The sequence below is a fragment of the Theobroma cacao genome, chromosome 6, assembly GCF_000208745.1.
Source record: "Theobroma cacao cultivar B97-61/B2 chromosome 6, Criollo_cocoa_genome_V2, whole genome shotgun sequence".
Classification (NCBI taxonomy): Eukaryota; Viridiplantae; Streptophyta; class Magnoliopsida; order Malvales; family Malvaceae; genus Theobroma; species Theobroma cacao.
The window spans coordinates 2,024,455-2,038,315 of record NC_030855.1 but is presented as its reverse complement, the minus strand read 5'-3'; the positions used below and the strand labels follow the sequence as shown (position 1 = coordinate 2,038,315).

At 36.3% G+C, this 13,861-nt stretch overlaps 2 protein-coding genes across 3 annotated transcripts; one reads left to right on the top strand and one right to left on the bottom strand.

Annotated features, from left to right (window-relative positions):
* LOC18595254 (G-type lectin S-receptor-like serine/threonine-protein kinase SD2-5) lies at positions 3,245–7,041 on the top strand. Its single transcript, XM_007023122.2, has 2 exons — positions 3,245–3,856; positions 4,295–7,041. The coding sequence occupies exon 2, from the start codon at positions 4,300–4,302 to the stop codon at positions 6,706–6,708; it is 2,409 nt and encodes an 802-aa protein (XP_007023184.2). The 5' UTR covers positions 3,245–3,856; positions 4,295–4,299; the 3' UTR covers positions 6,709–7,041.
* Positions 11,130–13,235, bottom strand: LOC18595252. Of its 2 annotated transcripts, none has more exons than XM_018123735.1 (3): positions 12,430–13,234; positions 11,857–12,029; positions 11,130–11,518 (listed from the first exon to the last, which is right to left on the bottom strand). In XM_018123735.1, the coding sequence occupies exons 1-3, from the start codon at positions 13,036–13,038 to the stop codon at positions 11,353–11,355; spliced, it is 948 nt and encodes a 315-aa protein (XP_017979224.1). In that variant the 5' UTR covers positions 13,039–13,234; the 3' UTR covers positions 11,130–11,352. The 2 variants fall into 2 exon arrangements, with proteins under 2 accessions (XP_017979224.1, XP_017979225.1); XM_018123736.1 differs by having other exon boundaries at positions 11,429–11,518; positions 11,808–12,029; positions 12,430–13,235.

Genomic DNA, 13,861 nt, shown 5'->3' with positions numbered 1-13,861 from the left:
TTATAATTTGTATACGTACATATAATAAATTAATATATTTTAAATGTATTATTAATTAAGTTTATTATGATTTTTAATATATATAAAAATATTATATATATTAATATATATAAAAATTTATATATATTAATATATATAAAAAATTAGTTTTATTTTTTGGATGGATTGGTTTAAAAATTTTAAAACCGAATCCAATCAAAAAATCATTTGAACTAAATATTTTGGATCAATTAACCCAATGGACCAATTAAATCGAACCGTTTTACGAAAATCCCATTTAATTTGAATAAGTAATCCCATTTAAAAAATATTAAAAATTGATGGACGGTGGTCGACCACTACCTTCTCTCCACCACTAGTTGAATTCTACCATAATAATGTCATAAAATTTGACCTTCAACATTAGATATTTAATAATAAATTTTAATTAATGATTTAAATTTAAATTTGTGACTTACAAACATAAATAGTAGGTAAGATCAGTCTTATTGTAGCCGTTCCCATAACTAAATGATTTATATAGTGAAATTTCACATACTTTTGACTTGCCAATGATGTTAATTAACGAGTTGCAGTTGTATCACACTAAGATAAAGATATAACAGTTAAATAGACGGACATAAATACAACAGTTAAGAAACGTTTAACTAGTAAGTTTTGTACATAATTAACTTATTTAAGTACGATCAATTTGTTTATAAGTGACATGAATAATCTATTTAAATTTAAATAATAAATTATTTTATATATTTTAAATGCTATAATAATTAAAGTTAAATGAGTCTGATATGTTGAATTATACGAATTAATCTATTAATAAGATTAATTAAATATTTAGTACTCATTGAAAAGAAAAAGGGTTTGGTTTGAAAGGTCCTTGGGTAGTTGTAACCAACAATCAAGTCAAGACAAAATGATTACCTCAACACCTTAAAGCCCAGAAATACCAACGCCCAAGTTTAAAAGGGCCCAACCCCAAGCCAAGCCTCTCCATGTGTAACTCCAAAGTTTCATCTTCTCCCTCGTCTGGCTGCCAAAACTCAAAATTGCAAGGCGGGGCAGACCAAAGGTGGTGGTGGTAGAAGGTAGTGGCCACCATCTCTCAGTGATTAATATTTACTATGAATCGAATTATTAACTTAATTTATGATTTTATATAATTACTTGTTTATTACCTTTTATACAAAATTTTAAATCCGCGTTTAACTATTTGTTTTACTGAAAACTTATGCTCAACATTAGGCTAGATTCCCCATAGCATCAGATTCTAGCTTTTAATGAAGGATTGTATGAGTGATTGGTAAATTCCAATCTTCATGCTTATCCTTTCTTTTTCTTCTTAATTTATAATATTTTTTCGTCATTAACGAGATAATACCATCGACAACTATTTCGTGACCGTTACATTTTTTTACCAAAATCCAACCAAAGAAATTCAAATTGTCAAGAAATGTACATCGAAATTCTAACAAAAAGAAACCATTCTTTTCCTCTTGCGTATTGATTTTGTGTATATCTATATATATATATATATATATATTATATTTGCTTGTGCTTGTACGTTCGCCTCAATTCCGTACCACTAGTACTACAACATCAGGAGTGTTCATCGTAATAAGTCACATTTTGGGTGCTGAGATCAATGATTTTAAGCCCCAAACATCCGAATCCATCACTATCATATTTAGATATTTCAAAACCAAAGACTTTAATGGTTAGCGCAAGTCTGAGTAAGTCGCAGCTCATAACCACCCTGCTTGAGCCTTCTGGAGGTATTTAGACTCAGTCAAGTTTAAGTTTAAGTTCGATCTACTCTCTCTCTAACAAACGTCCAGATCTTTTTCATCATCTTGATGTAAACCTTACCTCCTTTATTTAAAGTGTTTGTCGTAACGTTTATCTTTTGATAAACGACGTCACTTAATTACGAGAATCGTAATTAATATGTTTCCTTTGTTTATCCTCAAATACGAATGCTTGAAATTAAAATAAAATTCCTTTTTTGTTTTTTTTCATCTAAACGTCATGCTGACGGCATGACTTCATTCGTACACAAATGGTTTCAATCAATCCTCTCCAAGATTAATCTCACACAACATATAAATTATAGCTTAAAGCTTAAACAAATGGTCTAAACATGTGTTTTTGCATTGCTTTTGGATAAAAACACTTTAATCATGAAATTATATTTAAGAGAAACACAGTGGGGGTTCACATTTATGTTTCGTGGTCATTAAGGTGGAAACGTAGATTTATGGTTTAAATGTGCTCACACTCCTTTAATATCTTAGTCATGTTTTCACTTGTCTGGGAAGAAAGTTTGGGAGTTGAATCGTCTCACAAAAGGACATTCCTACACCTTTCTTGGACCCTTCTCTAATAGCTACAGGTGGGAGGAGCAATTTACATATATATAAAAAAAAGAAATTTGAATTTTTTCTTTTTAAAAGAGATTATATACTATTTAATTAACCAAACATTCGAGTACAAGTGAAAGGAGTAGTTGTTTATGGAGCATAAACTCACCATTTAATTTTTTGTTTGTAAGATTATTTTTTTTAAGACCTTTCTAGAGCTTGAAGGTAACCATTTTTTGTCGTAATCAACGTGCTTTCATAAGGAAATTTTCTCCACCTGATAACTACTTAACAATAACATGATGAATCTCTTTGAAAGTTGATGGCTATACAAGTGCCATGGGAATAATTAAATTTTTAAAAATGGAGATGATGGATTTGATTCCTGGTAGATAGATTTTGCTTTCCTTTGTAAGGTGAATGGGGAATTAAAAAAAAAGAAAATAATGATTGCTTGATGAGGTTAATGGAGTGATGTTTATCGATTCTTTAATTAAGTGATAGTATATAAATATTATGTCGATGCATTTAATATATAATATAAATGAGTCGTTATATAATTTAGTTTAATGGAATGAAGAAAGGGCAATAGCCGCCTCTAGTGACAGGTCACTAACAAAAGCTCAGATTGGTTGTTAGCTCTTGACTTTATGTAACTGGATTTTGAGTTCAGACTACTTTTTCCTGTAGAAAATATGTCCCAACAAAGCATATTGTTTCTCAAATCCAAGAAGAACCCCCGAAGCAAGGTTGGTGGCTGTGTCTTGCAGTGGCATGTTGGGATGGGTTGTTTTCAATTTTTACGTTTACACCCAAAGATCTTTGTGAACTTCAATGATCAAAGGATCAGATCAGCTAGTTCAGGAAATAAATAATAAGGATATGGCAGAGCTAGAAATGTTTCTAAATTTCACTGGTCCAAAAGCAAAAATTTTGATTAATAGGGGGTTATGGAGGAACGGGGATTGACTCTGATGACCAACCTGCCAATGGGTGATGTAACACTTTCACCTAACAAAAGGATGCAGATGCTAAGAAGCCCCATCTTCTGATCTTCCCTTCTTCTCCACTCTCAGAGTTCACAACCACATGCCAAATGAAAGAATTTTTCTATTTATTAAAAAATAATTGAGGCAAAAAGACATCCCAATAAGAATATAATAAGTTGACAGTCAATAAAGGAAGAGATTTTACTACCGGCTCTGTCCCCCCCTGCCATCTCACTCTTCTCATCTCTACCCCCCAATTTCATACGGGAAACAGAAAATATGCTTGTATAGTTTCCATGTTGGGTTTTGCTTTCCAACTTCAAATCTTCTATCTTTTTAAGTCTACAAGAAGAAACCCAAGCACCCAACTTTGCCATACCAGCTGTTCTCGGACTGATCCAAAAAAATGAGGTTGGTCGTCTGTTGTTCCTGTCCTGGCTCATCTTTCCTTTCCTCTTCATCAGGCATCAAAGACTATTTGAAAGCTTTTATGGATTTCTAACCCTGCTGGTAAGTTGTTAGTACAGTGAAAACCCATCATTGGATCACTTACTATGCTATTTCATCTCTTTTTATTCTCAGAATGCTAATATAGTTTTGCTTTTGCTATTTGCTTTGCTTACATCGTTAGAGTGTTTGAATATCCGTACGTTTGTTCTTCCTTTAGCTAGTGTTGTCTACTGAATCGAAAGTGTCACACATCAAGCTCTTTAGCTTTTTTTCTCTTAAAATTTGTTATCCGTTTTCAGAATTGTAGATGTAAAGGGTTCCTGCTTTAACTAGGCAGCAAGCCCATTTTCCCACTATTACACTTCCATCTTGTAGGATATATACCCAATCCCAGAAAATCTTTCTTTTTTCTTTTTTTTTTCTGTGTGTAGAGATCTTTTTAAGTTTTAACAATCTTCTGGTAGCTTGAGCAAAGTCTTCAAATATTTGTATTTACAGGAATTATGGGGTTGTTCAAAGCCAGAATCTTGTGCTTTTGTCTACTCCTTGCCTTCAAAGTCTGTATTGCTGTCGATCAACGTGTTGGCAAGATATATCCAGGATTCCGAGCATCTCAGATGCAATGGGTAGAACATGATGGCAGGTTCCTCTTATCCAAAAATAAAATATTTGGTTTTGGCTTCTATACCGGCCTGGATCCTCAAAGTTTTGTCCTGGTTATCATTCATCTTCAAACCTCCCAAGTTGTTTGGACTGCTAATAGAGGGGGCTTGTTGGTTGACAAATCTGATAAGTTTGTGTTTGATGATAATGGGAATGTTTATTTGGAAAGAAAAGATAAGGTTGCTTGGGCGACAAACACAACTGGGAAAAGGGCTACAGCGATGGAATTGCTGGACTCAGGTAACTTGGTACTTCATGGGGACAATGGAAGAACTCTTTGGCAGAGTTTTAGCTATCCCACCGATACCCTTTTATCTAACCAGGAGTTTGTGGAAGGAATGAGCCTTAAAAGTTTTCCCAGAAATTGTAAGAGTGACTATCTTGAATTTAAGTCTGGGGATTTGGTCTTGTACACGGGGTTTCAGACTCCACAAACCTATTGGTCCTTGTTAGACGAAATCCAGAAATTGAGTAAAAATTTCACTGGCAAGGTTCATTCTGCACGTTTAGTATTCAACTCATGGAATTTTTATGATCAAAATAAAGTCTTGCTATGGCAGTTTAACTTCTCTCAAAATTCTGATGTGAACGTGACATGGGCTGCCAAATTAGGAGCAGATGGAGCAATTGTGTTCTATAATCTTCGTCGGAGTAGAGTGATTGCTGAGGCAACAAAGATACCACAAAATCCCTGCGACATTCCTGATTATTGTCCCCCGTTGATGGTGTGCTATTTTGAAACTGTGTGTCAATGTCCTAAACATCTTCGTGTCCAAAACGACTGCAGACAACCAGTTGTCTCACACTGTGGTTCAGTAGATCTACTCTATGTTGGTCAGAGGCTCGATTATTCTGTGCTTCAGTTTGTCAAACCCTATTTGAATTCCGATATAGATGCTTGCAAGAAAGCTTGCCTTGGAAACTGCTCTTGTGCTGCACTGTTCTTTGAAAACAGTACTGGGAAGTGCTTTTTGTTTGACCACATAGCAGGTCTGAAGCGTGCTGAGCTGGGTTCTAGTGGTTTTGTTTCATATGTGAAGGTCTCAAAGAATGAAAATGGTGCCAATAATAGGCATGTTATAATTATTGTGATAATAGTAGTAGCAACAATCCTGGTTATTGCTGGTCTACTTTATGTGGGATTCTGTTATTACCGCAAACAGAAGCAATTGCTGGAATGTGCTCAAGAAAACTTGGAGGAGGATAATTTCCTGGACAGTTTTTCAGGGATGCCTGTTCGTTATTCTTATGGTGAACTTTGTAAGGCAACTAAAGACTTCTCTACAAAGGTTGGCCAAGGAGGATTTGGCTCAGTCTACCGAGGTGTCATGCCAGATGGCACTCCATTGGCTGTTAAAAAATTGGAGGGAATAGGACAAGGAAAAAAGGAGTTCAGAGCTGAAGTCAGAATCATTGGAAGTATCCATCATGTGCACCTGGTCAAGCTCAAAGGCTTCTGCTCTGAGGGTGTTCACCGGCTTCTTGTTTATGAGTTCATGGGCAAAGGATCTCTAGATAAATGGATATTCAAGAACAGTGAAGAAAGTAATATTTTGGATTGGGATACAAGATTCAATATTGCACTGGGTACAGCAAAGGGATTGGCTTATCTCCATGAGGAATGTGAATTGAAGATCGTGCACTGTGACATAAAACCTGAAAATGTTCTTCTTGATGATCATTTCAATGCCAAAGTTTCAGATTTTGGCTTGGCTAAGCTTATGAGCCGTGAAGAAAGCCTGGTATATACAACACTAAGAGGTACAAGGGGATACCTTGCACCAGAGTGGATCACCAACAACCCTATATCAGAGAAGAGTGATGTATACAGCTATGGTATGGTCTTGCTTGAGATCATCGGGGGTAGGAAGAGTTATGATCCTGGGGAAATTTCTGAGAAAGCTTATTTACCTGCTTTTGCCTTCAAGACGTTGGAAGAAGGAAATCTGAAAGAAATCCTTGATCCTAAGCTAGATGTTAATGGAAATGATGAAAGGTTTGTCACTGCGATAAAAGTTGCATTATGGTGTATACAAGAAGAAATGCGTTTAAGACCACCAATGACTAAAGTAGTTCAGATGCTTGAAGGTCTCTGTGATGTACCACAGCCCCCACTCTCCTCGCTTCCAGGTGTTCGGGCTTACTCAGGTTGTCTTAAGTGGAGCAGTGACGGGTGTTCTTCGTCAGGACAAACAGAGTACAATAGTGATGCATATTTGTCTGACGTTCGACTATCAGGTCCACGGTGAATGAAGCCATTATTGTAGTTGGAGATGTATCTACAAAGTACAACTCTTTAAAGTGTAAAAGATTCCAGTTTTGGCTCCAATTCATTGATTATTAGGCTTGAAATGCCCAGGTTCTTATGACTTTATAATTGTACATGTTCTCTTCAGTATGCATGTTAAGTCCAAGAGTTGCTCTGCTTTCTAAATAGTTTTCCTTCTTGTAAAGCTTTATACTTAAATGTCATGGCAATTTTTGTTTGGATTCTTCAAGATCCTGTGCATAATGGAACTAGAATTCATTGGATTGAATATATATATGAAGCTGGAGCATAGATCTGAGTTAAAATCTTTCAAGTTTTTGCATAGTGCTTATTCTGGACTTATATTTCCTTCTCTCCCAGCCCAGCATCAAGTTTAAATCATGTGATTTTCAAAAGTCTATACTTTACACTAAAGTTACTAGTAATGACTGACTTGATTTCTTAAATGTGTTTAATAAATCAAAGCGCATTCTCATCCAATCGAGACTTGCTTGGCCTTTAAGTAACGATCCTGACAAGGGCCTCGAACATTTAGCTTAGTGATTGATGCATAATCCTCTTGTTTAAAAAACAGAGATCAAACTTCCTTTCCTCTAAACAAAAAAAACAAGAGTATTGATCCTGGCAACTGATGGGATATTCTAAACAATGAGCTAATGTAATGTTAAACAATAATTCTCTGGGAAATCAGAGATTGGGGTTGTGAAAAGACTATAATTCTCTTCTGCTGTTAATGTTAAACAATGAATTCTATTGAAGATTGCAGGCAGAAATTGTGTACAAGCATGTTAAGGTGATGAAGGTGAAATGCAAGAATGAACTCCTTACTCTTTTGTGGAGTTAATAACAGCATGAGGTTTGGAGAACTCCTCATCCAATGCCAAAACTGATACTGCATCCTCAGCGAGGGTGACGAGTCATTGATCTTGAATTCATGTTCTTTATCAAGATTCTTTCTCCGATGTCCATTGTAGTTTTTCACCTATCTCTTGTATCAGACCTGATTATATAGGGTTTGGGTTTGGATATTTTTTTATTTGGATTTAGGATGAGTCCGGGTAAGAATTTTAGTACTTGTCACAAGTTCGGGTAAAGTACAAATATCAACCTTTGGATACAAAACACCTGAACTTGATTATATAAATATTTAGACAATATTAGGTACTCGATATCCTAAACCCTGATTTTATATATATTAATTTGTTAATTACTTTCAATAGTAATTAAATTATTAATAAATTGAATATTTTAGATATGAAATTTAATTTCTTTCTTCTTTGGGTTTGAGTTTGGATTACTTAATTGGATTTCTATGAACAAATTAAAAAAAAATTGACTTGTTTATTTAAGTAATTAACCAATGTGAGATTTAAGTGGTCGTATGAGTTGCATTTTCAAATTTTGTCTGAATAATTATAAAATTTGTATACACTATCATTTAATGGAGTTCGAGATTGTAGATGTCCAATTTTGGTTAATTATTATTTACAGTATTCTTGACAAGAAAATTATGTTTAAGGGTGTTTCAAGCGCAGAAACACCAAGAGCGTTCCAAGTGCAGAAGCGCCCAAAGGTGTTCCAAGCGCTGAAGCACGTGTTCCAAGCGTGGAAACGCCCAAGGAGAAGTGCCTAAGGAGTTCCAAGCGCGGAAGCACCTAGGGAGTTTTAAGCGTGGAAGCGCTCAAAGTTGTTTAAAACGTGGAAGCGCCCAAGGGCGTTTCAAGCCCAGAAAAGCCCAAAGGTGTTCCAAGCGTTGAAGCGCGTTTCAAGCGCAGAAGTGCCCAAAGAGCGCTACAAGCACAGAAGCACACAGGAAAAAGCATAAAATAGCTATTTGTACGGAGAAGTGAAAGTAACTCAGAATAAGTGACAGGGTTCATGAGTTACCTTAACGTTTGGGATGTTTTAGAAAATTTGGCTTGGTGACTCAGATATGAAGATAGTTAAGAGGATTTCCTCTTAACCTTTCCTTGAAGTACATGTGCTTTACCCTTTTCTCTTTCCTTACTCCTTAAAAATACATGTGACGCACTTTCAAATGTTACTGCTCCATTTACCCAAAACTTACGCCCACTACTTAATTACGTGATCATTCTTTTAATATCCTGTAAACTGTTCTTTAACTGTTTTTCCATGACAAACACGTCCTTGCATGATTGAACGTGCTCTCCTAAACAACTCTTAAGAGAGCGTTCCTACTCAATATAAATATAAGAACTTAAAAGGTAAATGGGATCTTTTGGGGGAGACCCAGCAGAGATTACTCTAAAAAGCTCTCTCCAGATTCCTTCAAGCATTCTTTCTTTTCAGCTTTTCTCATTCGCCATTATCCGCCACCTCTTCCATCTTTTCTCATCTTTCACCACCTGTCACCCAAAGCACTTCAAGGACTGCTCCAGTCTTCCTCTCTACTGCCTTTAGCGCATCCCTATTCACTCATTGCAGTACGTCCTCTTTCCCTAACCAAAAGAACCCTCTACAGAAACAAAGTATCTCAAAGTTGCTCACAATTATTTAAGCCAGTTACTTCATTCGGGTCCTGGCATTGTTAGAATAGGTAATAATTGCAATGTTTTCTGTCTCTTTTGATTAAGAGAGAGGCAATATTACATGAGAGATTCCTTTCAAGATGGAAATAAAAATGTTCTGTGTGACTATGATATCCAACCAACTCTTGTACTAATAATCCACTCAAAGACCTGTTCTTCCCTTGACAATTTTAGCCAATCGACCCTTCTTTTTTCCTGTTCAAGGTAAAAGTTTCTGGCCCTCCTGTTGGAAACCCTCTACAAACTTGGACTCACTCTGTACAAAGAAGAACAAATTGAACAATAAATGTTGGATAAGTTTCCAATGGGAAAGACTGTTGCTATGGTCATTTTGATACCCTAGGCCAGTTTAGTCCTGGTGGAGAGGTTTTATTTTCCCAATTTGACAGCAATATTTCACATTCAAGTGGGAGAGAAAATGGTTAATATACATAGTTGACAAGTTGGACTCTAGCTATACTTTTCTCCTGGCATGCAAGAGCAATAGTTCTTTCTTTTGGCCTGATCTGAAGCCAATAGCATATTAGATACATCTAAAAGAGCTGATAAACATCTGTAATACTGCAATATTAGATGGATCTTATTTAACATTTTTCTTGTTCTGGCCAATTCCCCTGGTACAATTCAATTGTTTCTTTGTTACAGAGAAGAAACCAATTTAACTTTCCCATGTGGAGATAAGGCATGATGATGGTCAGTCCCACCAATGGAGCCAATCTTGTAATCTGGAAAAACCAATTGCACAACAGATAAAAGGTAGTGTGATAAGATGGGTCCAAACTTTTAGATGATTCCAAGCATTGCAACAACCACTGTGAGGCACTGTTGAATCATGACATATTTGCCTCTGTTGCTCCATACTGAATAATAACTACAGACTGTGCCAAGGGACTAAAAGAAATATGATATATTAATGTATGTTATCAGCTTATCACTGCAATCTATGAAAGAGCTGGTCATCCATGTAAAGAGCAAAAGATAGAAAATAGATACCAGACATACAAGCCCCAAGCTAGGCAAGAATATCTCTCAAAAGGAGTTTTGATAGGAGCCCACTTACCTGACCTCCCCTGTTTTTTTCCTTTCTTCTTCTAGATATCATGCAGGATGATGTTAATCAAGATGCTAGGCATGTGCTATGTTATAATTTGGCTGAATGACTTGACATCTTGTGTATCCTAAGGTAGGTGGTACTGCCCAATCAATGGTCTTTGGGTCTCTTCCTCTAGTTTGAAAGTAATGAATTTCCCGGTATCCAGATTGAACCAGGAAACATGAGACGAGGAATCAAGGGTCTGAGAAGAACAACCCCAAATTGTGTAATTCATGTGGTAAGCTGAAACTTTTAGTATCAAACTAAAATACAGAAGGCAGAAACAAGTATATCATTCAAGATAAGCACTGTTTTTTGTGCTAAAGATGGCTGAAAAAAACTCTCTTAACCAAGTAAATCTTTGAGGTTACTACATAATGCTGAAAAGATTATTCATGAAAACACTTTAAGTGACATTCTTCTCTGGGCTGCAATTTAGCAATCGATGACTAAGAGTATGATCTATTCATAGTGAAATAAAAATTGACAACAAGCTAGTAGAGATACTTGTGCATAAAATATTTGTCATTCAGATCAACCATTACCCCTTTCCCCTATAGTTGGTTTGGAGGAAATCACCGTCTAATTTACACAAATTCTTCTTGTTTTGCATCCTTCTTGGTTTGAAATTAAATACCCAATCTGACCTTAAACTCAAACAGGAGTTACTCTGATCCATCATTTTCCCTTTCTCAACTAAACATATCCTTTTCAACTTTTTCTAAGTACAACATATGGGAAAGTAACACAAAAGACATCAAAAAGATCATTTCTTGTGCCTTGAGGAATACAGATACTCAACAAGCTCATAGCCTCATATTTCCAGAAAATATCCTCTTTTCACTAATACAAAAGTATACTTTTATTGTTTTTTTAGGCAGAACTATTCTTGCAAGATACAGTCGGGAAAAGAACAAAGATATCCGCATCTACTTCATTCTCTAGCTAACCTACTAAGTCAAAGCTTTTGTACATACATAAGTTAGGAAGCTGCAGTTATGGGAGGGTTGTGAGGAGGTCGAAGGAAGAAATCTGGATGAGATATACTGCTGTGCTCAGTTTCTTGTCTGCTCTGGTCATGCTCTTCTTCTTCCTCTTCTAGTTCTTCAGCATCCCAAAGAAATTTTGCATATGAAGCCAGGACAAAACTGCAGACAAAATTGAGGATCACACATTAAGTTTCAGCTGTATATAAGTGATTCTGAGTTCTAACAAATGAAATTAGAGCTGGTACAGATTAACTATAAAGACTTCTTTGTTGCGAAACATGGTTGATTTTACAAAATCCAGGAAAATTTATGACTAAGTTATAGATTCAAGGAATCCATCAAGGTAAACTTAGTAAAATTTCAGGCAACACATCAGTTTGATAAAAACAATTGGTTGTTTGATACAGAACAAAACTAGATACAACAAATGTAGCCATAAAAGTTAAACCTTTATTTGAACGCAAAGAATGTTGATAAGTTAGCACTTGGTATTTTACCAGTCATCCGGGGCAGTTTTAACAGCTCGATCAAAGTAACTTTTGGCTCTATGAGCATCCTTTTGGTTTTGCCAAATTAGATCAGCATAGAGAGACAAAACATTCCCATCATCTGGATTCATCAGAATTGCTCTTCCGCAGTACTCCTCTGCTTTCGCAAAATCTCCTCTAATCTGTGAACAAACAAAAGATCAATCAGTTATGTTCTAACTAAATCAAAAGAGAAAATAAATTGATCAGATTAGTCCTCTTCAGAGTAGTTTTCCATGCCTACCAGGAACTAGAAAAATCGATGCAAAAATATAATGTAACAGGTGAAATTTTACCAGATAAAGGAAAGGTCAAAAGGTTTCCTTATGTAAGGAAGCAATATAAAATAGTTACATTAGGTTAAATTGAGTGGCAAACATTAAACGTTGTGAAACATTAGACTTTTCACTGCCTCAGCAATGACAGAATTATCATCTCTTTCCCTTCCTCCAGTACTTCTACACCAATAGAGAATTGCAAAAAGTAGCTAACAGTTCTAAAAATAGCAAGCTAACTATCTTGTCTTAAGAGTTTATTACTCACCTCTTTTAAAAACTTGGCATAATTCCCAAGCAAAAGCGGATTGCCAGGATTTGCTTCAATCATCTTCTGATAGTAGACATCAGTGCTATCACTCCCATGATTATTGCTCTCAAAGCACCCTGAGACACCGCCATCATCTCCAGCGTCTGACCCTCCTCCTCTTCCACCACCACCACAGATTTTACCACCATCATTTCCTGCTCCACCACCCATCACTGGTGTCTGCATCACAATACTGTCTTCGCCATCTTCATCCACTATTTTTTCTCCCAACCCAGAACTTGAAAACAGTCTTCGGATTGAGCAAGAGTTGGGTTTTGACTCTTTGACTTGATCACTTTCTTGCTTTGCATGTTTGTCAACAGAGTGAGATGTTGGTATTATGGCTTTGTCCTTCTTTTTTCTTGGTTTCGGTGTACCATTTTGGATACTGATATCAGCCAAGGTTTGTGTTAGTTTTTGCTTGTGGTCATCTAAGGGAGAAGGAGAGTAGACTGATCTGTTTCTTTGGAGATTTGGAAAGTCTGGCTCTGGTGATGAACAGTCTTTCGAGTGAGGTAACCACGAGTTTAAGATTGGTGTTGATGAGCTTCTCAGCAGCATTTTCATATGTTTTTTAGAATCACAAGTCCAACTAACCAAAAGAACAGAACAGAAGTAAAGAAAATCTGTGCAGAAAGTAAAGAAGGTAAGAGTTTTGTAGCAGATTGAAAAATTATACTTGTAGAAGTATCGGTTTCAAAAAGAGAACCTTTTGACAGGGAGGTCAGAGGACGAAGAAACTCCCCCACTAGAAGCAGTAATGAGCTAAATGGGGATTTAAAGAAGAGCAAAGAAAACTTCCAATGAATGAATCTGGCCCGTCGGATAAGCTTAATTCATAAACGACAAAGATCCCAACAAGGGCATACATAGTTTTGGGTGTGTTGGATTCACCACAAAAGTCCACGGATGCAATTGGCATCGGCACTTGTAAGCTTAAAGGCCTCTAAGGCAGAGACACATGGACGGTCCTGGATCCATTGTGGCACCGATAGCAATGGCATCAGCAGCAGCAGCAGACGCATTGTCATCTTAGCCTTTGCCTACGTTTTCCACCAAACCAACATTGACGCGTGCTTTGCTTTGGAGAGAGAACGAGACACAGAGAGAGTGGTGACACCATTTTTTTAACTTGTTTCGAGGGGACTGTCACTCACCGCTGAACATTAATGCAGCCAAAATGCCAAGATTAAGAAGGGAAATGAAATAAAGGAGATGTGCATTGATGCAACCTTCCAATCAATGGCATCGTTATTATTATTATAATTAATACAAAGTGATATCCTCACCGTCTACCTTCATTCTTTTGTTGAGTTCACTTTCTCACGATAGACAGGTGAAGGCAAGTGTACCCTCCTCTTTCGTCTTCTGATCCAACTTAAATCAATTC

Coding starts and splice junctions, on each gene's coding strand:
- LOC18595254 (XM_007023122.2), top strand. CDS start 4,300: ATGGGGTTGTTCAAAGCCAGAATCTTGTGCTTTTGTCTACTCCTTGCC.
- LOC18595252 (XM_018123735.1), bottom strand. CDS start 13,038: ATGAAAATGCTGCTGAGAAGCTCATCAACACCAATCTTAAACTCGTGG. Junction 12,030..12,429: donor ATGCCAAGTTTTTAAAAGAG/GTGAGTAATAAA, acceptor GTTTGTTCACAG/ATTAGAGGAGATTTTGCGAA. Junction 11,519..11,856: donor AAAACTGCCCCGGATGACTG/GTAAAATACCAA, acceptor TTTTGTCTGCAG/TTTTGTCCTGGCTTCATATG.